This window comes from Botryllus schlosseri, chromosome 4, assembly GCF_051294905.1.
Source record: "Botryllus schlosseri isolate E-star chromosome 4, Bs_hap1, whole genome shotgun sequence".
In the NCBI taxonomy this organism is placed as follows: domain Eukaryota; kingdom Metazoa; phylum Chordata; class Ascidiacea; order Stolidobranchia; family Styelidae; genus Botryllus; species Botryllus schlosseri.
In genome coordinates, this window is record NC_137239.1 from 30,009,817 (window position 1) to 30,036,366 (window position 26,550).

General features: G+C 38.4%; 1 protein-coding gene across 1 annotated transcript; it reads left to right on the forward strand.

Annotated features, from left to right (window-relative positions):
* Positions 1 to 2,886: 2,886 nt before the first annotated feature.
* LOC145437793 (putative aldehyde dehydrogenase family 7 member A1 homolog) lies at positions 2,887 to 26,105 on the forward strand. The gene is made up of 10 exons (XM_080315090.1): positions 2,887 to 3,138; positions 9,365 to 9,418; positions 10,989 to 11,147; positions 11,591 to 11,702; positions 14,234 to 14,411; positions 15,494 to 15,711; positions 18,924 to 19,103; positions 20,094 to 20,418; positions 24,966 to 25,115; positions 25,794 to 26,105. Exons 1-10 carry the CDS (start codon positions 2,944 to 2,946, stop codon positions 25,846 to 25,848), a joined length of 1,626 nt encoding a protein of 541 aa, XP_080171216.1. The 5' UTR covers positions 2,887 to 2,943; the 3' UTR covers positions 25,849 to 26,105.
* The last annotated feature ends 445 nt before the right edge of the window (positions 26,106 to 26,550 follow it).

Sequence of the window (26,550 nt, forward strand, 5' to 3'; positions counted from 1 at the left end):
AACAATTTTGAGCTCAACTCAAAGTTCAATATCTCCTGGATACACAATTAAATGAAATAAAAATACTCTCGCTGGAGTCGGGTTGACTTTTTCGCCGTTGCCCTTCCCCGCTCATATATGATAGAACGCGTTTTCAGTGCCGTGACCAGGTTTCTGACTCGTAGCAGAGACCGACTTGACAGTACGGGACGTGGAGGCTGAGGACGGGAGCGCTAGCACTTCATTCGTTGTCCAGGAGGGCGGTAGCTCAAAAAAGTTTGGGAAACACCGCATTATACAATGTTCTTTTTATACTAGTTGCTTACGATTAACCCGACGAGTGTCAGCCGAAAATATCAGGATTTCTTTCAATTTGAATATACTATGCAATTGTATATTGAAGTTCTGTACCTCCAAGAAGCTCTTGAAGTTCTGTACCGCCACTACCGCGGAGAAGCTTTTCAGTCTTCATATTATTAGCAGAGATGAGCATGGAAGTGGTACTTGTCATACATGAACTTAAATCTAACAAGGCAGTTGAATATGTTCTAATTCCAGCCTGGTTTTTAAAACTGATTAGCCTACACATCGGTCATCTCATCGCCCATTTTTTCAATTTCATGATAGAAAATGGTGTCTACCCGAATTATCTGAAAACTGCCAGAATTGTCCCGGTTTACAAAGCCGGAGATAGAACTAATGTCACCAACTACCGACCTATATCTGTCCTACCGTGTATTGGAATTGTTTTCGAAAAATTGCTCCTCTCCCGCCTGTCTTCGTTCCTCGCCAAGATGTCTATCATTTCTCCACAACAATTCGGCTTCCGCAGAAAACATCAAACCTCGCATGCCCTGCTAACAGTGGCTTAACAGTACTATGACATCTTGGAGAAACGAAGTGTTGGATGTAGCATTTTTCTTGATTTAAAAAAAGCATTTGACTGCGTCGATCACAGTATTCTTCTCTCAAAATTGGCGCGCTACGGGTTCCGGGGTCCACAACTAGAGCTCATGAAAAGCTACCTTACTGGGAGATATCAAATGGTTTCGATATCCAACACTTTGTCCTCCCCCCACCTTGTTACCTGTGGTGTTCCGCAAGGCCCTGTTCTTGGACCTGTCCTTTTTACTTTATATGTCAATGATCTTTGAAACCTCATCATTGAATACCACACTCTTCGCTGACGATACTCACCTCCTATCTCACGCACCTACTACCGCAAGCTTGAATGCCGTCACCAGTGATCAAATGCCCAAAGTGCATGACTGGACGTCCCATAATAGCCTTCGGGTTAATGCTGCGAAATCCCAATTATTGGTCGTGAACTCCTGCGATAACCTAACCGTTGACATCGCTGGCCAACCAATTTCCAACACTAAAAACGCCAAATACCTTGGTGTTTTACTGGATTCGGACATGTCCTGGAATAGTCACATACAATCACTTAAACCACGACTATCGAAGGTATGTGGTCTATTTCGCCGCCTTAGCTACATTCTGCCAGTCAGCGTGCTGTTGCTACTCTTCAACTCTCTATTCCTATCAAAGTTACAATACGGAATTCTTTGTTGGGGTGCTGCCTGCAAGAATACAATTGACCCACTGCAAAAACTTCAACATCGGATCATCCGTATCATTGCCAAAGCCCCACGGGGGCCTGGATGTGCAACTGATAAATCGCTTCTCAAAAGATTTGGTGTTCTAAACTTAGAAGATATGAGGAAGCTAGAAATTGCCAAGTTTATGTATCAGTTCCATTGCGGTCAATGTCCCTCAAATTTCAAGGACTACTTCATCTCGGAGACAAAAGCGAACAAGTACAGCACACGCGCGTCAACGAAGAACAACTACCATATGATCAGGACTGAATACAAGAAAACGCATTGCTCTATCAAGTATGCCGGACCCCAATTGTGGAACAGCATATCGCCGGCTATCCGTCAGTCGTCGAGCATGTCCGCATTCAAGTCGAAATACAAGCAATTTCTTCTAAATCAACACTAGCCAGTCTTCAGGATTACCGGACCACGACCTAACATCGACCTCGCCCTCCGCCACATGCCACCCCATTTTGTCGCTTGCGTCTTATATTTCTCTGCATTACTTTTCATTCAGTGTGCATGCCTCTTATTTACTTCGCCTAGGCTAAGGTGGGTGTCTGATCTTAATGGCTACTCCAAGTTGTTTCGACACCCTCCTATCTTTTCATTGTATCGCAGTCTTGTGATGTTTTGAAACGATGAAAATATTAATAAACCTGACTGACTGACTGACTGGATTAGGCTTAGGTTTTGAAAAAACAGGATTTGTGAAATTTTGTCGGATTTGGATTAGTGATTTTTTTCGGAACGGATTTGGATTGGATTTACCTATTTTCTGGCAGATTGAAATGTCGTGTGGCGAATGGCGACAAACTTTATTCAGATCAGTTGTTAATGTACCTATGGTTACTAAGTGATCTTGAATCAAGTGAATCGTTGGTTGTGAAAGAAAAGTTTCGAATCCCTCCATTGCATAAATTACTATTTTTTCTGAATTTCCAGTTGGAATCGGATTAGGATTGGACATGGACTTGAATATGAGAAAGTAATGGCTTAGGATTTGGATTTGGATTTGAAGGTTCGGATTTGGATTGGATTAGGACATAGAAATTTCAAATCCGCTCATCTCTGATTATTAGATCAAATTATTCCGCGTGGAAAGTTGGAGTAGTTTTCGGTCACGAAAACAGAAGATTTTGAAAGTCGCCGTGTGAACAGCAGATGCGAAGATAAAATTGCAATTGACATTACGATAATATCACCATTGCTGTGTCTTTGGGTTGAAGATATTTTGCAGTTTTGTACTGCGAGCATTTAATTCATGATTGCTTCTGACTGTGGAGCCACAAATAGATCTTCGATCATCACGCCACCTTATGAAATTGCAGTTCGTTTTTTAGACGTAGCAAACAAGTGTAAGATGAGGTTTGCGTCAATTCTCCGCAAGACTAGGAACTTGTTGAATGTCGCCGGCGATAAGCGTTCTTTTCACGTGTCATGCGTTTCGTCTCAATTGCTGGTCGAAGACCCGAAATACTCATGGCTGAAGGAACTCGGACTGGAATCAGACAACAAAGGAGTGTTTGATGGGACGTGGAAGGACGGGAATGGGACGGTCAGTCGTGGAGATGGTTAACAATTAATTTCTTCTATTTGCTGTGAATATAAACCTGCACAATCTCAAACTCGAACTCTTATCAAGCATTTATATTCTATTAATGATTGAGTTGAGTAGTGAGATGTTATGTTACCGTACTTTTTCGAGTAGGGTAGGTACTAAAATTATATGTGCCCCCGGGGCCTACGATATTCACGGCCTTATCTGGTACATTACACTTGCAAGAGCTAACAGGCCGACGCTCACAAAACAGATATTCGCGATTACTCTTTACGTAACAATCGGCAATTGTTTTGATTGGACGATTACCCTCGACGTGACAATCGGCGATTGTTTTGATTTCGCTTCTGATACCAGACTCATAGCATTTTGAAGCGAGTTCTCGAGTGTAAGGTTGGCAGAGATGTTTTAAGATGTCGTCTTTACCGTCTTGTACTATTATGCAGGCTACAGTAATGTGATTGAACTACTCTGTAGCAGACCCATCACATTTGAGATGAAGTTTTTGAGCTGGTCGCCGCGTTTGAAATGTTATAGAATGATGCCGTGGTTAGCTAATGCTAGCTGCTAGGGAGGGACTATGTTTTGACTGTCGTGTTGTTGCTGTTTGACTGTCGTTTTGACCGGCTTATAGCATGAGATAGCATACCGGTATGCAGTGGTTAAATAATTCTTTGTGATGCGTATTATGCAACCATAGCACTATCGGTTAATCATTCGTGGTGGTATTTCATGTGGCCCATGTTACAGTGAATTTTGACTGATTGTATGTATATATACTTGTTACTTGGTGACTCAGGTTTGGCTTAAGGGGAAATAGTCGTTAATGGTCAATAAATGCTCCGTTTATGGTTGTTAGTCTGGATATTTGACAACTAAACAAAAAGTTTCCTCGTGTCAATTTCTATTGGATGGTTTGGAGCTACAAAAATGGGTATATTTTGTGAATAGACGTGATTGGAAGCCAACGAAGAATTCTGTCCTGCTTCAAATCAAAGTACATCAAAGACTGTGGCTTGCGGGAAAAAACTGCCTTTAGGATAGAAAAGCAGTTACTTCCATATGATCCGAGCGGGAGCTGCAGCAGCCTTCATTGATCCCGACTGTGAGTCCTTGCAGAAAACCACCGAAGAGAAGAATATTTCAGAAAGATCTTCACAAAATCAGGGAATGTGATGATAAGCTGTATTCGAATTTACGTGAAGCGCCAAAATTGACATATACCTTATTGCTCAATAAGAAGCAAAATGTCAATTTTGCTCTGGCTCCAACCATAAGTCAACTATTGCAAGTTGCTAAAATTACTTGCCTCGCAAGGATGATATGGACCCTTCATTCTTGAGCCTTACCAATGCTTGGTGGACAATTGTCAATTGCTGACACAGATTTTCAACAACCCCTTGTCCAAAGCAGTGGTTCCACAAGATAGCAAAATCAATTTTCTTCGCTATTTCGCTAGTTGGCTTATAAAATGGAACGGATGTAACCCCCAGAATTATTCCCTGTCATTCTCTTGTTTGCAGAGGGGTGTATGTTATTCTAAGAAAATTCCAAAGTGACCCGATTGAACGAAAGTTCTCACGGTATAAGCAAATGAGTGGGGGGAGGTTTCTGGTGGTTTAACAGAAATTGCCAATTGTGAAAAAATAAAACTGTTCCGCTCCAGCCTAAAAATTGACATAAATTTCTGGGAGCATGATATTTGTGTTTCAAGTACAACTCATTTTTACCATTTCAAAGAAGTCATTGATGATGGGGCCATTTATATTACCGGATCAGTTCTATCTCCTGACAGTGAGGAGGTGTTGTATGTTGTTTCTGGGTACATTGGTAAGAAGGTCCTCAAAAATTGGCTTAGCAGATATGTTCAAAGTTATTTTTTGATCAGTCCGGTGTTGCAAGTTCATACTATTTCAACTCGCTCGTGGAGGACTGCTTGCTCCTTCAGAACCACTCACCAATTTTGGCATCCAGTTTTTCAATCCTAGATGGTTCTGATAAAATCATCTGATCTCACCCCCACGTTGCAGTGAGGGAAGCTGGTGAATATGTTTTGCATCATTTCGGTGGGCCTTTGCGTGTTATGATCATTGAGATCGAGCTTTGAAATTGGCGATCAAAATTATTGTGAATATATGTTACAATAAGAAGCAGATGCTGGTAAATGCTTCTGTGTGAAAAGGTGCTGTGAAGGACTTTGAAAAACAACAGTTGAGCAAGACGTAGCTTGCATACTTGAGTGATGCATTTAATTTGCAATACTTGTGGTCGAAGCTTGTATACTGCATGTTTGTTTTAGCAAGTAGTTTCTAATATGACATGTGTACCAATTCTTTTTCATATGCTTGAATTGATTTCAGCATGCAATAAAAGAGTTTCATGAGCAAGTCAGTGTTTTCTCAATACTTGGCCTACTTCTGCGATCGGTGGATAACTGCATCTGCGACGACGTCTCTTGTCACTTTCTCGCGGTAAGGTAATGATTTGGCTAGTTATACAATACAATCAGCTTATCTGAGGCGAGGCGTCTGGTAGCGAGAAGCAAAATCGTGCATAAATGTGAATTTCAGTTAGGCGGCCATCGGCCTGTTAGCTCTTGCAAGCGCAATGTACCAGATAAGGCCGTGAATATCGTAGGCCCCGGTGCCCCTTTCCAATAAGTGTTAATTTATCAACAAAAATTATAGTTTCCTTACTATTTTACCACCTGTGGAAGCCTGGAAACCTTGATTGGCCGTATCACATCCTACAAAACACGAATACTAAAGTACGTGTGTTAATGGAAATACCATGCCTGTGAAGTTACAGTGGCGCTTCTTCGTTTTACGATCGGAGAGAGCCAGTGTTCCCCCATGACACCAATTAATGTTTCACATGAACACGAACAAAAATTTTTAAACGTCAAAATAAATTGTTTTATTTGTGTCTTTGGAGAGACGGATATTAGGGTGGGGGGTATTAGGGTTGGGGAAAGTGGGATATTAGGGTTGGGAGAGAGGGGGATTGGAGGTGGGTTAGGGTCAAAGTTGGGGTTAGGGTATCCCAAGATTAGGGTTGGGGGATGTTACTATTAGGGTTAGGGGGGATATTAGGGTTGAGGAAAGGGGGATTGGAGGTGGGTTAGGGTCAAAGTTGGGGTTAGGGGAAAGGGGGATATTAGGGTTAGGGAAAAATTGAGGTTGTGGGAGGGGGGATATTAGGGTTGGGGTTAGCATATCCCAATATTCGGGTTGGGGTGAGGGACACGATATACAACTCTAATAGCCCCCTACCCTAACCCTAATCTTGAGATACCCAACCTTGACCCTAACCCGCATCCAATCCCCCTTTCCCCAACCCTAACCCATAACCCTAATATCCCCCCAACCCTAATCCTGGGATACCCTAATATCCCACTTTCCCAACCCTAATATCCGCCCTCCCACAACCCTAATATCCCCCAACCCTAATCTTGGGATACCCAACCTTGACCCTAACCCGCATCCAATCCCCCTTTCCCCAACCCTAACCTATAACCCTAATATCCCCCCAACCCTAATCTTGGGATACCCTAAGCCCAACACCCCCACCACACACAGAAAAAAAAACAATTTATTTTGACGTTTATAAATTTTTGTTTGTGTTCATGTGAAACATTTGTTGGTGTCATGGGGGAACACTGACTCTCTCCGATCGTAAAACGAAGAAGCGCCGTTACAGTCGACCCACAGCATTTTCACAAAGTGTAACAAAATAGGTATGGTCGAAAAAATACCAAATTAAATACCGTATGTACCTTATCTTTAATTACCATGTAGAACTGGGACTACTAATATCTTTGTGGTCGCGTGAAAGATATCTTTCATCTTTGCATATCATTCAAACTCTTATGATATCATAATGCGTGATAGCCAGGGCTTTGGAGCAGCCGTAAATTTAAACTGCTCCAGCTCCGGCTCCGGAGCTTTCTTCTATCATACATTAGCTCCGGCTCCAGCTCCGGAGCCGCATTATTACCACTGCTCCGGCTCCAGCTCCGGCTCCGGCTCTGAAATTATCGAATGGGCCTGTCTATATCAGGGGTGGCCAACCTGCGGGCCAAATGTGGCCCGCGAGATGGTTTTGCGTGGCCAGCGAGGTAATTTCCTATTATATTATCGAAAATGAATTGCTCAAATTGTGAACTTGCAATGCCAACCAAAAATTACAAGTCTGGCTGCGACACTTGGGATGTTGATGACTAAAATATCAGTTCCGAGGCATTGGCAGATCCAGGGTCCAGTCTCATTTTCAGTAAATCGTTGTACATTACAATAAACTAAAATAGTAGTGAAATTTTTCTTCACGCTTCGCGTTTATAATTGTCACACGATTTCTTGCTTGGTAGCCTACCCCAACTGAAAATGGAAAAAACGCCTAATTTACCCGATTGAGTTTAACTTATTTCGCAATTACGGGAGAAAGTCTTTTCGCGTTTGCGCTCGCATAAAGATCGTCGACGGTGAAATATAGGCACAAAATGATTGTCGCATATGATCGGAGACCTTCGATATCGATGTGACCAAACGCCGAATAGTCGTGTCCTTGCAAACTGAGCCTAGCGGGCGGTATACAGTAGACCCGCAATATACTCAAGTAATAAAATTATTGACCTAGTTTATTTATAAACTTTGAATATTTTCACCCGTTTGGCGCGGCTAGTGGACTGCGCACTCGTTCGTGAATCGCATGTGCCCCTTTAGCCGAAAAGGTTCGCCATTCTTAGTCCATATAGATTACTAATCTACCCCTAGGTTAGTTATCTATAGTAATCTAGAGTCTGTCAGCCGTCAGTAACATCCGATGTAGCAACAAAGACATAGGTGCCGCCGTGCTGGCTTGTGACGTCATACTTGTCAGTTGTCGATAACATCATAGTTGCACTAGAACGCACTTTAATCTATATGTCATTGCTGTGCACAGCATTAAAATTCAGGCCTGCTGTTCAATTACGATAAATCAGCAGATGTGGTTGTTCCATATATAATAGCATCTTATGAAATACGTCGGAGCCGGAGCTACTCCTCAAATAACTGGCTCCAGCTCCGGCTCCCGCTCCGGCTGAATTTTATTTAGAGCTCCGGCTCCGGCTCCAGCTCCGGCGAAAATGCTCTGCTCCGGGGCTCCGGCTCCGGCTCCAAAGCCCTGGTGATAGCCTACCTGAAAATTTGACTCAACTCAAAGTCTAAGACATGATTCAGAACAGAATCAATCAGGTCCTCTAAAGATACCATTATGCCCAGATATTTACCTTGTAATGCTGAGAGTAGTCAGCAACATACCAAACTTTTCTTGAAATTTTCTTGCATTTTTTCCACATTAGTCATAGTCATTATTAAAGCGATTTTTTTGACACGTAAAAAAAGTCAAAATTAGGTCAAAATTGTAGTGTTAGGTCAGAAAATGTCAAAATTGTTTACAAAGTTGAAACTTTTTTGCAGCCTGCATTTCATTTGTATCGTCGATTTTGTGCTGGCGGTGAACTTATCATTTGACATTTTACAGCTTGTAGCCTACTTATAGGCCTACCGTTGTAGACGGCCCATTATCTGCTCATTGTGAATCATAAACATTCAAATAGGTTGACATACCTCAATATCCCAACTGAAGCAAGTTTGTGTTGGCATTGCATGGTTCTTATATCAAGAAGCGCATGATGAAAAATTGTGATGTAGACGCCATTGCCAGAATGAAACAACACGATTTGTCACCAGCAGTGTTGCAGTGTTTTCAGCCAACAACTGCTGCTGTCAAACGTTCTTTCTCCATTTTTGGCAAGCTACTTGGTAAGGACAGACACTTTCTACCCGAGAATGTAGGAAAGTATCTTTCGTTGTACTTCCAAAATTTTTAATTGGTTCTACCATAATTCGTAATGTCATTACCGAATTCTTCATAGGGCCAGATTTCGTTGAAATAAAGTTTTTTTATGTTAAAATTTGTCAGGTTTTGAGGCAAAAAATTTCTTTTCGGGCCAAACTACTTTGTAAGGACATACAGTTCCAACCAGGTAGGTAGGTAAAAAAAATCACCCTAGTCATTATATTGGCAATATTGCCATAGCCTAAACCGCGCTTAAAGTAGATCCTAATATCACTCTACCGTATAATGACATTGACATAATATATATATCCATCCTTGTGCAGCTAGCTGTAGTAGGCTATTGATTGGTTCTTGCCTATAATACAATCATTTTCTGTTTCAGATCGTAGAGTCAGTTTGCCCTGCCAACAATGATCCAATTGCACGAATCTCTATGGTGAGTAGCCCTCTTGTCTTTTCCGTAATCATATGATTAGAATTCCATGTCATTAACTCTTGGATATCTTTATTAGCCAAACCATGCCTAGAATCTAACATAATTCAAACCCTACCATAGAGTGCCCTGAAAATCCCCATTAAATTTTATGAACTGCGTTATGGCTTGTGCTGACTATCAAGTAAGTGAAAAGTAAATATTGTAAGCCTAATTTTGGATAAGAAAGTGAAAACTGTGAAGTGGAAGTAATCTGAAATCGTTACCACATAAGGAATTAGTGCAAGTGGGCAAAAACTACAATTTGAGTGGACCTACTTTGAAAAGTAGATGTACATTGTTACTGTTGAATTTTACTTTGACTCGAGACTGAACAGTAGGGGTGTTCAAATATGGCTTTTTTTCTCAAATTGTACTGGCTACTTGATAAAATTGGTAGGTTACGGTACCTAATTTAAGCCTACACACCAAATTTGGTTCAATTCCAACCAGTGGAAGCGGAGTTGTTGCCATCGAAAAATTTGGATTTGAATCAAATAGTATTTACAGTGACCGCACCACACCTATGGTAAATAAATTAAAGAATTGGTCACCGTAAATACTAGTTTATTGATAATCCAAGTTTTTCGACGGCAATTACTCCGCTTCCACTGGTTGGAATTGAGTCAAATTTGGTGAAGATCGTTTCTATAGACACTTTCATGGGGTGAACAGAAAATTTTGAAATTTTTGTTTATTTATTTTTTTATAATAAAGAGAAACTTTCTACTCCTGCAGCAATGCGGCTACGGGTTGGAATTGAACCAAATTTGGTGTGTAGGCTTAAATTAGGTAACCTAACAATTTTATCAAGGAGCCAGTACCTATTGAGAAAAAATTCATTTTTGAACACCCCTACTGAACAGCCATAAACAGTATGATGTGGACTCGGCTCGAGTCTCAACACTATGATGTGGACTTGACTCGGTGGTGAATTGAAAATGACTCGACTCGACTTGAGTCAAAACTAGATGAATGTGCTTTTGATGTGATGCAGAATTATCTAGTCGTCTGATTAGACTAATTCGAGCGAAATGCTGGTAATGTAATTATAATTAACTTTCAAAATGTTTCTATGCTCGCATTTTAATTCAAATCTAATTTCTGGTCTTCCTGCTACAGAAGAAATGTGCAGTGCGAAACAAACCAACTTGCTGCACATGCATTTGCCATTATCATGCCCATGAGAACGAGCTCTGGTTTCATATGAACGGAATTTGATGCAATGTCAATGTCAAAAGTTTTCGCAAATTCAGTCATTGTAATGCTAATCTTATTTGGAAAACAACTAGCTATAACTCTAATTTTGATCTAATTTAAAAAAAAACTGTGTAGCTATCATTCTAATTCTATTCTAATTTGCAAAAGCTGAAAATTTTCTAGTCGCAAAGTCTGGTTTAGCACTCATTTCGATGCTTTGGTGAATATCAACTCTAACCCAAGCTTCGAATTTAGTCCTTTTCCATCATTATATATATATATTCTGGGCAACAAACATCAAGTGTGACTTCCAATGCTAATTCCATTTGTCCAGGGTAACGTTTCAGACTACAACACCGCGGTCCAGAATGCTAAGGAAGCTTGGAAGTTTTGGTGTGAAGTACCCGCACCGAATCGCGGAGAAATTGTACGGCAGATCGGTCACGCGCTGAGAGAAAAGAAGACATTACTTGGTAACCTGGAAGCTCTCGAGGTTTGTTTTTCAACGCGAGGTAGAAGCAGTGGGGAAATACATGGCTCCATTCCAACTTGTAGACGCGTAGCTATTACAATTACAGCAATCTAAATTGATTTAAAAAAATATCAAGATATCTTTTTAAAATTCTTCTGTCAACCCCATGAAGTTGCTAACTTGTTTAAAAATACGATGTAGGCCTACAACAAATTTGGCTCGATTCCAACCAGTAGAAGCGAAGTTATTGGCGTTGAAAATTTCGGATTTTGAAACACCCTATTTATGATGGGTAGTTCTAAAATTAATATTCAAAGAATTCCCCACTGTATATACAATTTTTTAAAAGTTTTGTACTCCAATGGAACCAAATTTGGTGTGCAGCAATTTTTTAGCCTATTTTGTCGAGTATCCAGTAACATTTGAAGAAAAAAGACATTTTTGAACATCCCTACTGTTTCCAGGTGGGCAAAATAGCAGTAGAGGGAGCTGGTGAAGTCCAGGAGTTTATCGACATTTGCGATTATGCAGTTGGTTTGTCAAGAATGCTGCCGGGACACGTTTTCCCTTCTGAAAGTAATCTTCTGTGCGATTCTGTGTAATATTCTGAGACTTTTGGTATGACTTGGACAACAGCATTATTTGATTAGAACAAAATGCCGATAATCTATTTCTAATCTTGTGAAATGTTTCTATTCTCTCATTTTAATTCTAGTCTAATTTCTGGATTTCCTGAAAATGCTACAGGAAAACTGTGTAGTGCAAAACGAGACTAGTTCTGTGCATAGACATTTGCTATTATGCTTGTGAGATTCGGCTATGATTTGATACCAACTGAACTTGATTTTTATTGTGTGTCTTTCTCGTTAGGATTTGAACTCAATTTCCAAGTTTTTGCAAAGTCAGTATTTCTGATCTAATTTGGAGAAAAACTATGGCTATCATTCTAATTCTAACGTAATTAGAAAAATAACTCTGTAGCTACAACTCTAATCTAATTTGAAAAAAAAAACTGGAACTCTAATTCTAAACTGATTCGGAAAAACTGTAGCTATCATTGTAATTCTAATCAAATTTGGAAAAATCTGTAGCTATCATTTTATTTCTAGTCTAAATTTGAAAAAAAAAACTGTTTAGCTGTCATTCTAATCTACTTTGATAAAGACAGCTTAACCATTATAGTAATTCTAATCTAATTTATAAAAAAAAAAACCGTTTAGCTATCATTTTAATCTACTTTGATAAAACAGCTTAGCTATCATTGTAATTCTAATCTAATTAGAAAAGAAAAACTGTTTAGCTATCATTTTAATCTACTTTGATAAAGACAGCTTAACCATTATAGTAATTCTAATCTAATTTATAAAAAAAAAAAAACCGTTTAGCTATCATTCTAATCTACTTTGATAAAAACAGCTTAACCATTATAGTAATTCTAATCTAATTTATAAAAAAAAACTGTTTAGCTATCATTTTAATCTACTTTGATAAAACAGCTTAGCTATCATTGTAATTCTAATCTAATTAGAAAAAAAAAACTGTTTAGCTATCATTCTAATCTATTTTGATAAAAACAGCTTAGCTATCATTGTAATTATAATCTAATTAGAAAAGAAAAACTGTTTAGCTATCATTCTAATCTACTTTGATAAAAACAGCTTAGCTATCATTGTAATTATAATCTAATTAGAAAAGAAAAACTGTTTAGCTATCATTCTAATCTATTTTGATAAAAACAGCTTAGCTATCATTGTAATTCTAATCTAATTAGAAAAGAAAAACTGTTAAGCTATCATTCTAATCTACTTTGATAAAAACAGCTTAATCATTATAGTAATTCTAATCTAATTTGTAAAAGAAAAACTGTTTAGCTATCATTTTAATCTACTTTGATAAAAACAGCTTAGCTATCATTGTAATTCTAATCTAATTAGAAAAAAAAACTGTAGCTATCATTTTATTTCTAGTCTAAATTTGAAAAAAAAACTGTTTAGCTATCATTTTAATCTACTTTGATAAAACAACTTAGCTATCATTGTAATTCTAATCTAATTAGAAAAAAAAAACGGTTTAGCTATCATTCTAATCTACTTTGATAAAAACAGCTTAGCTATCATTGTAATTATAATCTAATTAGAAAAAAAAAACGGTTTAGCTATCATTCTAATCTACTTTGATAAAAACAGCTTAGCTATCATTGTAATTATAATCTAATTAGAAAAGAAAAACTGTTTAGCTATCATTCTAATCTACTTTGATAAAAACAGCTTAGCTATCATTGTAATTATAATCTAATTAGAAAAAAAAAACTGTTTAGCTATCATTCTAATCTATTTTGATAAAAACAGCTTAGCTATCATTGTAATTATAATCTAATTAGAAAAGAAAAACTGTTAAGCTATCATTCTAATCTACTTTGATAAAAACAGCTTAGCTATCATTGTAATTATAATCTAATTAGAAAAGAAAAACTGTTTAGCTATCATTCTAATCTATTTTGATAAAAACAGCTTAGCTATCATTGTAATTCTAATCTAATTAGAAAAGAAAAACTGTTAAGCTATCATTCTAATCTACTTTGATAAAAACAGCTTAATCATTATAGTAATTCTAATCTAATTTGTAAAAGAAAAACTGTTTAGCTATCATTTTAATCTACTTTGATAAAAACAGCTTAGCTATCATTGTAATTCTAATCTAATTAGAAAAAAAAACTGTAGCTATCATTTTATTTCTAGTCTAAATTTGAAAAAAAAACTGTTTAGCTATCATTTTAATCTACTTTGATAAAACAACTTAGCTATCATTGTAATTCTAATCTAATTAGAAAAAAAAAACGGTTTAGCTATCATTCTAATCTACTTTGATAAAAACAGCTTAGCTATCATTGTAATTCTAATCTAATTAGAAAAAAAACTGTAGCTATCATTTTATTTCTAGTCTAAATTTGAAAAAAAACTGTTTAGCCATCATTCTAATCTACTTTGATAAAAACAGCTTAACCATTATCGTAATTCTAATCTAATTTGTAAAAAAAACTGTAGCTATCATTCATTTCTAATCTAATTTTGAAAATCTGCAAATTTCCTAATTATCCAACTTTCTAGGAGCCGGGCACGCTTTGCTGGAGACTTGGAACCCGGTAGGTTTGGTCGGAATCATTACGGCCTTCAACTTCCCAGTCGCGGTCTACGGTTGGAATGCTGCTATTGCTCTCGTGTGCGGGAACTCATTGCTATGGAAACCGGCTCCTACTGTGAATTTGAGCACGATCGCCGTTAATAAGTGAGTCGGCTTACTGTTGGAATTGCTCGAGTCGCAATTTTCTGTTGACTCGACTTAGACGAGTCGTTTTATTAAAAATGGAAAATGACTCAACACAAGTGAATTTGTGTATCGACTCGACTTGTAGTCAAGTCAATGCACATGACTCGACCAAGTTACATGATTTGATGCATTCTATATGACGTTGTCAAATGTCGTATTTCAGGACAGATATTTGAAAAATAGGCCCAGAAACAGTCTTTTTTCTGTTTGAAGAAGCATGTTTAGAGTGAGAAGAATGAGTATATTCTGAATAAGAGACCTTCGATTCCATCCAATAGTTACGAAAAGTAGATTTGAATAGGATTTTAGAAGCACACAACTCTAATATCGTGACAATGAATGTGTTCATATTTTTGAAATTGGAATATCATCTCATGAATCATATCTTAAAATTTCACTGGCTGTTCGATAAAATTGTTAGTTTGCTGAAAAAACGCTGCACACAAGATTTTGCTCAATTCCAACCTACGGAACGGAAGCTATTAGAGTTTAAAAAACTTCCATGTTATAAAAAATGAAGAATTTTTTGTTCAAATTTTACTGCCTAATTCCGTGGAATTGTTAATTTGTCTCAAAATATGAGTTATAACGAATTTGACTCAATTCCAACCCGTAGAAGCAAAGATATTGAAGCACCATTTTCGGATTTCTGGAATTGGAATTCTTTAACTACATTATCAATAAACTACATTATCCAATAACTTTGTTTTTGCTGGTTGACATTAAGCCAAATTTGCTATGCTCCCTTTTTTTAGACATCGTAACAATCCCACATCCTTGCCAGTAAAATTTGGAACAAAAATATTTTTTCTCAGTAAATTTAACTTTTTTAACTTCAATAGCTTCACTTCTACAGGTAGATGTGGCACGATTCTGGAAACACATCACTGGAGTAAGTTGTAGAAGTATGTCAAACCTATTTGAGGACTCTAAAAAATCAGGAGTTATTAGTTACTGTGTACTGCTATATATTGAATCGCGTTTTAGTTCTTGTTCAGTCTGATTGCTTTATATTTCATATTATTTTTATTTTATCTCAGAATCATGGTGGACGTGATGCAGGCGAACAACATTCCTCCAGAAGTCTGCTCCCTGGTCTGCGGGGGTTCTGATGTGGGCGAGGCGCTGGCAAACGATACCCGCATGGACCTTGTCTCTTTCACTGGCAGCACCCCGGTAGGGAGAAAAGTGGGGGCCACCGTTCAGAATCGATTCGGGAAACATATCTTGGAACTCGGGGGCAACAATGCTGTGATCGGTGGGTCGCAATTAGAGTCAGACTGATCATCCGATAGTAGGTATAGGCATGATAATTAGAGTACTCAAATCTATATTGAGTAATAATTCTAATAAATCGAGTCAATTAGTGAGAGATAATTTTTCCGAGTTCTGAAATTACACTCTCCTTGCCACCAAGCATTAATTTATTAACAAGAATTTTAGTTTCGATCCCATTGCGGCGTTGAGTAGCCGTCTCGCAACACCCGAAACATGTAGTACAGAGGTCTTAAACTCAAATGTGCTCGCTGGCCAATCTCCTAATTTTTGATGACGCCGCGGGCCGCAGCATCAATAATAGGGGTATTCAATGTATAATATCCAAGTAGGCCTTATCTGACGGCACCTTGGAGACAGGCATCGTGACAATGTAATTTACTATTGTACTATTCACGTTTGGCACGAAAAAATCAGTCTCAAATATTTTAAAATAAAATAGTTTTTGTGCCGGGCATAATTTGTTAAAATAATGAGTTATAGACATCATGTGAGAGGACGCCAGGGCTGTGGAGTCGGTAAATTTTACCACCGACTCCGACTCCACACATTTTCAATATACCGACTCCGACTCCCGACTCCGACTCCAGCATTATTACCAATTTACTTCGAAAATTATGTGCCACATTGTCGGTTGAATGACTATCATGCAACCATTAAACATATGCAAACATATGATTAACGGTGGCATGCTAAATTGTTTCATTGTGGCACAGCTCGAATCATCCTCTATGCAATTAACATGAAAGAAAGATTTGCTAATTTTCCCCACGACTCCGACTCCGACTCCAGCTATTATAGTTTTCACGACTCCGACTCCATCAAGCAAAAATTACCCACACTCCGACTCCGACTCCACCGACTCCGACTCCACAGCCCTGGAGGACGCATCATGACGACACGAAGGGACTACGGACCCCTGGTTAAGAGCCCCTGGAATAGAAATGACCAATCGCCGAAGAATCCATTGGTGTTACAGCTGTGGAGCGTACAGCTACCTTACCCGCCACCGATAATAACATGGATAAATAGAACAAAAACGGCCAGGTTGTAACCAAATATACGTCACGGGTGCCGCAGAATGCCAATAGTTTACATACAGACCTGATTAGATATCTATATACGGAAGCTACGGGCTTTTGATAAATTACTATTCCCCACTACAGTTTCATAGATTGTTGCTTCCGTAGGATTACCGAGTCACTATTCCGAGACGCAAGTCCTTCTCTGATTTTAACGTTTGACCCCACTCAACTCGAGTCATTTTTAATTTGTGACCCAGTCAACCCTAAATCGATTAATTTGACGACAATTTTCAGTCACGAATCATCAACGGGTCATGTTTTATCATCATGAACCTGAAATGTGACGTAATAGCCATCTTCCACCGCATGGTAGATTTTAGAAGTGATGTGATACTGAAGTTTTTTTTAGATTTCTGGTTTTTGTAGTAGTTTTAGAGTGAACTTTAAGTTGTTAAATCTAAAAAAGACATACCACACTTGAATTGTCGAATACTTGAAATTCCAAGGTGCGTTCGTGGGCCGCACAAAATGTTCTCGCGGCCCGCATGCGACCTTCGTCTTTGAGACCTCTGATGTAGTACATAGCTACGCACGTCACTGAAAATAACATATCTGTAATGTCGTGATCAACCCACAGCATTGTCACAAAGTGTGATGCCCAAAATAACCTTTGCATAAACACCTTGAAATCCCAATTGCTGACGGTAAATTAAAAAAATAACCTGACCGTTAAAATCGCTGGTCAGCCCGTTTCCAACACAGATAATGCCAAATATCTAGAAGTTTTATTGGACTCGGACATGTCTTGGAAGAGTCATATTTAGTCCCTAGACACTAAATTATCACCGAAGTGCGGCCTGTTCTACAGCCTTAGACGCTTCATGCCAGCCTGGCTTCTTCTGATACTCTTTACATCCCTAATCCAATCGAAGTTACAATATGGCATCCTCTGTTGGGGGGCTGCCAGTAAAACTGCAATGCAAAAACTACAACATAAGGTACTCCGTATCATAGCTAAGGCCCGACAGGGGCCTGGTTGTCCATCCAACAAGTCGCTGCTGAAGAGATACGGCGTCCTAAGCATAGAAGATATGCGGAAACTAGAAATCGTCAAGTTTATGTATCAGTTCCACTGCGGTCGTTGCCCCGAATATTTCAATGACTTTTTTACCTCGGAATCAAAAGCGCACAAGTACAAAACACGCGCGCCCACGTCGTGCAAATATCATATGATCGACCGAAAAGATCATCGCTCCATCAAATATGCCGGACCCGATGTGTGGAACAGTATCCCGCCGGCCATCCGACAGTCGACGAGCATGTCCACTTTAAAGTCGAAATACAAGCAATTACTACTAAAGGAATACTAGTCCATCCACAAGATTACCGGACCACGACTGACCTATCGATCTCGCCTTCCATGACATGCCACCCTATTTCTTGTCGCTTGCTTTTTTTCTATTCTATCTTCTTCTACTTTTCATTCAGTGTGCATGCCTCCTGTTTACATTGCCTAGGCCAAGGTGGGTGTCTGATTCCATAGACTACTCCAAGTCGCTTCGACACCTTCTTATCTTTTCATTGTATCGCATTTTGTGGTGTATTGAACTGATAAAATTGCTAATACACCAATGATAAAATAGACACGGTCCAAAAAATACAAAATCATCTCCACTGTGATGTGGAAATGGCATTATTTTCTTTGAGTCATGTAAAAGATACACATTTTAAATTGCCAGTCATTCATACTCTTATGAACGAGGGATACCTGACTCGACTCGAAGCCTAATACTCGATTATGGTGCCGTACCAGATTTTGCCCAACCCTACACTCTATATGCAGCCGATGTTCAAAAGAGCTTTAGCTAAAGGCGCATTTCCGAAACTTCAGAGCATTGATTTGAACAGCTTTACAGCCATTGCTAAGATTAGACTAGAGAGGCTGCATCTGGACGCCTGTAAGCTATAAAAAAAACAGATCAATATCCCTTCTCCGTTTCCCCTACTACTGTGCTGTGTCTCACAAAAATGTCCGATATTTTCTTACCTCACATGGCCGGTGCCAATATATCTTTCAAAGTTTGATATTATCGGTGAACCAATAATCGGTCGAGCTCCAGTCACTATAATCTGTTGTTGATTGTATGACTGATTTTCCATCTCTTTTTAGTGATGGACGACGCCAACCTTGACCTGGTTGTCATAGGAACTCTGTTTGGTAGCGCGGGTACACAGGGGCAACGTTGCACAACTTCCAGGCGACTTATCGTTCATGAGAAAGTGTACGATGAGGTTTTGGACAGGCTGAAAACGGCGTATGGACAAATTAGAATCGGTGATCCTCTTGATGGTGAGTATCTATGTCCCCCCTCCTGTCTAGAAAATTTTCAGGATTTCAAAATGAGATGGGAATGAATGAGAATGGGCGAGTTCATAAAAACTTTGAAATTGAATTTGATCCCGAATTAGAATGAGATGCAACAAATATCAATTTCTGTTGATGATTCTCATAAGCACGAGCATGGAAAATTTGTGTACAACGAGCTTGACTTGTTTCGCACTGTGATGACCTTTTTACACTGAGTAACCGAGCCTTTTATTTACTGGAACATGAACTATACACAATACAACTAGTCCTGCAACTAAGGTATTGAGAAACGACAAATTAGGAGCGACAGAATATATAGGGAAGATTGTTGATCAACTAATTGGTCAACTAGATATAAAGGACGAGACAATCGTTCACACCACCGCACCGTGCAGTTCTCCATTTGCATTTAAGAAAAATCGTAAATTAAATCAGAATTAAAATGAGAGCATTGAAACATTTAACAAATTTGATTAGAATTAGATCACCCCCATCTTCTTTTGATTAGTTCAATCAGGCGACTGAAATGATCTACTTGTCCAGGTATGCTCGAGTCAGGGATTCAATTTACCAACGATTCGATACATTTTCAATATAGCGTCTGCTGGCTCTCCAAGACTCCAACACTTTATTCAGAAAAAGATAGGGTTATTACATTTTAGTTATTATTTAAACCAAGTGAATATTTATTACTAGCACCAAATGAACCAACCTATTTTTTGGGTCACGCTTATGCGAATGGTCTCTGAATTGAAATGAACTGAACTTGATTTTTTTCTAATCAAGAATTGAATTCAATTTCCAAGCTTTTGCGAATTCAATCATTCTAATTGTAATCTAATTTGGAAAAAATACAGTGTAGCTTTCATTCTATTTCTAATATTATTTTACAGCTTGAAATTTTATAGCAATAGACAATAGCAACAGCAATATAGACAGCATCTGCATGTCCTGTCCACCCCTACTTTACAGAGACTACTTTATACGGCCCGATGCACTCCAAGGCCGGGGTTCACCTGTTCATGAAGACCATTGAAGAAGCCCGCGCGCTAGGCGGCACGATCGAAACCGGAGGTCAAGTATTGGAGAGCCCCGGCAATTACGTCGAGCCCACCATCGTGTCCGGACTGGCCCACGACTGCCCTCTTGTTTTGAGAGAGTCTTTCGTCCCTATTTTGTATGTTATCAAGTTGGAAGGGGGTCTGGATGAGGCGATTGCCATAAACAACGAAGTGGAACAAGGACTGTCTAGTTCGTTGTTTACGAGAGATTTGGGAAACGTGTTCAAATGGATGGGGTATGTTTCACTTTGTTATTTTTACGATTACTATTATTAGTAATAATTAGGGCGGTTTTTTTTTGACATGTCAAAATTTGTCAAAATTTTGTCAAAATTGTAGCGTTAGGTCAAAATTTGTCAAAATTTTTCATTAAATCAATAAATTTTTGACGGCTGCATTTTGTTTGTATCGTAGATTTAGCACTGTCGGTGAACATATAATTTGATATTTTACCACTTTTAGCCTATTTTATAGGCCTACCGTTGTAAACGACTGATCGTCTGCTCATTGTGAATCATAAACAGTAAAAAAAATAATAATAGGTAGACATGGTGTTATGGTCAACGTACCGCAATATCCTAACTGAAGAAAGACTTCTTGTGCATTGCATCATTGTTATATTAAGAAGCGCATGATGAAAAATTGTGATGTAGACAACATTGTCAGAATGAAGCAACCCGGTGTGTCACCAGCACCAGCATTGTACGCACAATTTGAGTGTTGTCGGCCAACAACTGCTGCTGTTGAAGGTCCTTGACAAGCTTCTTAGTAAGGACGCGCGCTTTCTACCCAAGAATGCAGGAAAGCATCTCTCGTTGTAATACAAAACATTTTAATTATTTCTACCATAATACATATTGTAACCACTGGAATTCTTCATAGGGCCAGATTTCGTTAAAATATTTTTTTATGTAAAAAGTTGCCTGTTGCAAAGCCAAAAACGTTTTTTCAGGCCAAACTACTTCGTTAGGACAGTCAGTTCAAACCAGAAATGAAGATAAGTGGTGCAATTTTAACATTATGTGGGAAAACACCTCATTTGCATACGCTAGGTCAAAATTTGGTCAAAATTCAGTTTTTTTAGGTCAAAAAAAGTCAAAATTTGGATTTTTTAGGTCAAAATTTTCTTTTTTTTAGGTAAAAAAAAAACCGCCCTAGTAATAATATATCGTGGAATCAAAGTAACTTGAGTCCTATTTTTAAATTTTGAGATCCATTTTTCAAATTGATATAAAATCACGTTTTTGTAACATTTTCATATTTTTTCACCATATCTTGGCCGCGGTTGAGTTCGTCGCATCGATTCAAATTTGAATTACATTTTTTGAAATCACGTTTTGGTGAATTTTTCATACTTTCAAGCAAGGTTGTAACCAAGTCACAAGGCTCCGAGTCGCGAGTCAATCTCAATTTTATAGTTTTGACTCGAGTCATTTTCAATTCACAACCGAGTCCAATTCAGCGAGCAGAGGGTCGAGTCCGAGTCGCGGTATTGTGACTCGAGTCCAAGTCATTGTGATGACTGCTCCGTTTCCAGTTAAAGTCTTGCTAAACCCCCTAATAATACTCTGTTTGGTGGTATCGAATGGTTCGCATTCATAATATACTAATTTTCCTCACTTTTAGCAGTTTCTGGCCGCATTTTCAAGTACCAGTACCAATAGACTAAATTCCAATAATTTGGTTACTTTACTATTCTTCGAAATTACAATGAAATGTCGGTCTTGGTCGCGAGTCATATGACTTGGTTCGAGTCATGCGCAATGACTCGAGTTCAAGTTGTGTCAATCCAAGTCATTTCCATATTTTCGAGGAAATGACTCGAGTCAAGTCGAGTCATCAGAATATCGTGACTTGAGACGAGTCATGAATCGAGTTGTTACAACCCTGCTTTCAAGCCATTAGGGTGTAGTGAAAAATGGAAAATTTTGAATTTCAAAACGGACACTTGATATGTGATGCCAAATTTCAAAAAAATAATTTCTATAATAATTTTGGGCTCTTGCACCCTCTAGTGGTCGTGCAATTTCACCGAACGTGCTAAAAATAGCCAATTTCGCTATATATGGATGACCGCTTACGCTAGAAAGCTGATTTTGGGCTTAAAAGATGCGGAAACAACAAGTTTCTATTCACCTCCATAGAACTTCGTCTTAAAAATGAACAGAAAAAAAGTTACAAGCAAATTATTGATTTTTAGACTGTTTTTCGGGAAAATTAGACACTGAAGCAGTGGATACGAGGTCAAAAGCGTGTAGTGATTGATCTTATGACCGTCAACTCCATATTGAAAGCACATAAATTGCTAATCCATATTGAAAACTTGAAAACATTAATTCTATATTGAATAAAAATAGATTTCGAAGATGGTTTCACTACCAGAGTATAGTCTGCACAAACTTTGAAATCTTGTTTCGAGTTAAAGGATTTCATCTGCCTTCGAGACTTCAGTTTTTGTCTGATTAAGCCATCTCTAGCTACGTTTAGGCCTATATCCCTACACATGAGCATATGCCTCGGTCAACGCTTTAATGGTGATGGCCTTAGATTTTCCAGCTTGAGATATGACAAGTATTTTATTGCTGGTGGCTGTTCCACATCTATTAGATTCAAGTTTGACAATTTGGTGGTATGATTTGGCCTTGATGTTTATGATTGGGATTTTAAACAATCTGATCCTAGTGTCAACGTTGTTTTTAGGTTTTGTTTGATTAACATATCCTCTTTCAATGTAGCCAATTGGAGTCTGGTATTCTGTTTGATCTGCTCATAGTTGTAATCTTGTTAACTGCAAGTCTTCTTAGGCCTTCATCATCATCAGCGAGCATTCCCAGAAAAAAAACATTTTCTGGATGTGCAAAATATGCCTTTCGTTGTACCAAAGATAGTGCAAGGTTACGAAATCATGTATCAGAAAGCTTTGTAACATGGGAAACTATGTTGTAGAAGTGTATAGCACCATCAACAATGGAAATGTGCATTTTTATTTCAAACCCTGACCGAAAATAAACCTCCATGCAGAATTTTGAGGTTCTATGTGCGACAGAGTCATCTATCAAGCAATCTGAAATATCTTGTTCAATTCTGCATGGAGGTTTATTTTCTGTCGTGGTTTGAAATGAAAATGCACAATTACGGATAACTTGGTCCCACATAGCACATGTCAAATTTTGAGGTTCTATGTGCGACAGAGTCATCCATGAAAAAAATATCTTGCTCAATTCTGCATGGTGGTTTATTTTTGGTCATGGCTTGAAATCAAAATGCACAATTCCATTGTTGATGGTTAAAGGCCTCAGAAGACTTGCAGTTAACAAGATTACAACTATGAGCAGATCAAACAGAATACCAGACTCTTATTGGCGACTTTGAAGGAGGATATGATAATAACCGAAACCTAAAAACAACGTTGGCACTAGAATCAGATTGTTTAAAGTCCCAATTATAAACATCAAGGCTGAATCATGCTACTAAATTGTCAACTTGAATCTAAAAGATGTGGAACAGCCACCAGCAATCCAAAACTTGAACTGGAAAATCTAAGGTGATCATTATTAAGGCTCAATCATCCTTGGCACAACCAGGCAGTGGAAAGAGACGTTAAAATGGTGACCAAAGCATCTGCCCATATGTCGGGATTTAAACGTAGAGATGACCTCATCAGACAAAAACTGAACTCTCGAAAGCAGATGAGATTCTTTAATATGATACAAGATTTTAAAGATTGTGCAGACTGATACTCTGGTAGTGAAACGATCTTCGAGATCTATCTTTTTTCAATATAGAATTGATGTTCTTGAGTTAGCAATATGGATTTGCAATTTATGTGCTTTCATTATGGAGTTGTCAGTCATAGGATCAATCACTACACACTTTTGGCATCGTATCCACTGCTTTAGTCCCTAATTTTACCAAAAAACAGCCAAAAATCAATAATTTGCTTAAAACTTTTTTTCTGTTCATTTTTAAGACAAAGTTCTGTGGAAGTGAGATAGAAACTTGTTGCTTCCGCATCTTTTAAGCCCAAAACCAGCTTTCTAGCATAAGCGATCATCCATATATAGCGAAATTAGCTATTTTTGGCTCGTTCGGTGAAATTGCACGACCACTAGAGGGTGCATGAGCCCAAAATTATTATAGAAATTATTTTTTTATATTTGGCACCACATATCAAGTGTCTGTTTTGAAATTCAAAATTTTCCATTTTTCACTCCACCCTATCAAGCCATATGTTGGCATGTTCATGTTTATCACATTGTTTCAAAGTTACCCAGGCCAAAATACGATTGGAAGAAAATGAAAACTTTACATGAAGTTGACTTTATCAAAATGTGTAACATGGACGTAATCTACTTAGATTGCACAGCGAGGATATTGCTATTATTACGATTATCTTTATCAATTAGTACTTATTACTTAGGCTGGGCGCTAGAGACAATTTTTTTCGAGTGCCGAAATCATACACCGAGTTCGTCAGTAAGGTAGCACGGCTATTTTTTGAAATACTTGAAGTAGGATTTTACTATTGGGATTACTTTCTCAAGTGGTTATGATGTTAAACTACTAGTACTTGACAGTTTTCATTTTTTTTTGGCAAAACCAGGCCTAGAATAGGCTACTTTTTTACTTAGAAATGGCTATTTATTCTTGTGCTTGTACTTGCACTAGTATGGTGATTTAATAAATGATACTCGAATCCTTGGACTCAGTTTTGAATCTAATCGCTCATTCAGCCTTTCCACAGCTGCAATGCGGCTGCTCATACTAACATTCTGTGTTCCAGGCCTAAAGGGTCTGACTGCGGGCTGGTCAACGTGAACATCGGAACAAGTGGCGCCGAGATTGGCGGAGCTTTCGGAGGAGAAAAAGCAACTGGCGGGGGCCGTGAATCCGGCTCCGAGGCCTGGAAGCAGTACATGCGTCGCTCTACTTGGTGAGTTGCGATTTGTATATAATATCGAGTCAATACCACCCTTTGAATCGGTCATTAAAGGAAAAATAATATTGGTCATTTCCGTGGTCATGGTAGTAGGGAGTCAGAGAACTAGAATATGCGAGTGCTACACTGGGAATATTCATCTGTTTCTTATAGATTACAGGGTCCAGATTAGGTCCAGGCATGACTTTTTTGTTCAATTCAAATAGGAATTTTTTTAAATATAAGTTATAGAACTATCCACCATGAATACTATTATTTGAAATACAACATTTTGAACCCGGGAAGTCTGCTTCTGCTGGTTTGAATTTAACAAAATTTGTAATTCATGTTTTTTTTTAGATAACTTGACAGTTTCATGTGATTGCCAGCGAAGTTTGAAAAAAATATAAATTTGTCAAATTACCAATTGGGTAACTTGAATATTATATTCGCTTCTACAATTTGGTGTCGAATAGCCAGTAAAACTTGAAGAAAAATGTTGTTTTTGAACAATCCTGGTCTAGATGCAGCCTTTCTAGCTTATTTCATGTCCAATCTGAGCAATGGCTGTAATGTTCAAATAAGTGCTCTGAAGTTTTGGAAATGGCGCATTAAGCTAGATGCCATATATTTTGATTATCGACTAAATATTTCGGTATCTGCTCATTCGGACTCTACTATTTTCTGTTTCAGTACGATCAACTACAGTACGAACCTTCCTCTTGCCCAAGGAATCAAGTTTGAGTAGATATCCCGGTTTTCCAATGCAAAGAAATGGGTAAACATGTTCCTACGTCAAAAAAGCCATCACAGGAACAAATTTCCAAATTTTTTTATACCAAGAGTGTCAAAGATATTGCTTTCTTCTTATTGCACTATAATGTTGATTAGCTGTGTGTTACCTTTCTTTTTCCATATCGTGTGAATGTTTTCAAATTAGCCGACGCTCATGCCGTGTTGCAGTGTGTGCCTTGTTATGGATACATTCCGGTCTATGTCACAAAATTGCCACTGCTTTGGAGTAAAGCTTGTTTCTGCCGTAGCACAGGAAAGAGAATGGCTTGAGCAAGTTCTTGTGGACTAGGCTTACCAGAAATTTGAGACTTGTAAACCGAAGTAGAATTCTCAAAAACCGGTGAATTTTTCCCACTTTGTGACCGGTTGACTAAAAAAAGGTCATATCTGGGCGCTCCGAGCCCAAAATACTGTTTTTTGCATTGCTAGGTGGATGACTAAAAAAAAAAGGGGCATCTTTCTGCTCGGAGCTCAATACCCTCTGGAGCGTCAGTTCTGCACTAATTTACGGCATATCGCTCGCGATTTGCGCTACATCTGACCAACATTTTCAAAAAAGAGGACCAAAGGCCGTCCTCCGAGGACACTTTCAAAAAAGTCAAAAAAGAGGACAAATCCTCTTAAAAGAGGACGTATGGTAAGCCTATTGTAGACT

Bases quoted from the DNA above. Each gene is read 5' to 3' on its own strand.
- LOC145437793 (XM_080315090.1), top strand. From the start codon at position 2,944: ATGAGGTTTGCGTCAATTCTCCGCAAGACTAGGAACTTGTTGAATGTC. The intron at 3,139-9,364 runs GTCAGTCGTGGA...TTTCTGTTTCAG, and splicing joins GGAAGGACGGGAATGGGACG to ATCGTAGAGTCAGTTTGCCC. The intron at 15,712-18,923 runs GTGGGTCGCAAT...ATCTCTTTTTAG, and splicing joins GGGCAACAATGCTGTGATCG to TGATGGACGACGCCAACCTT.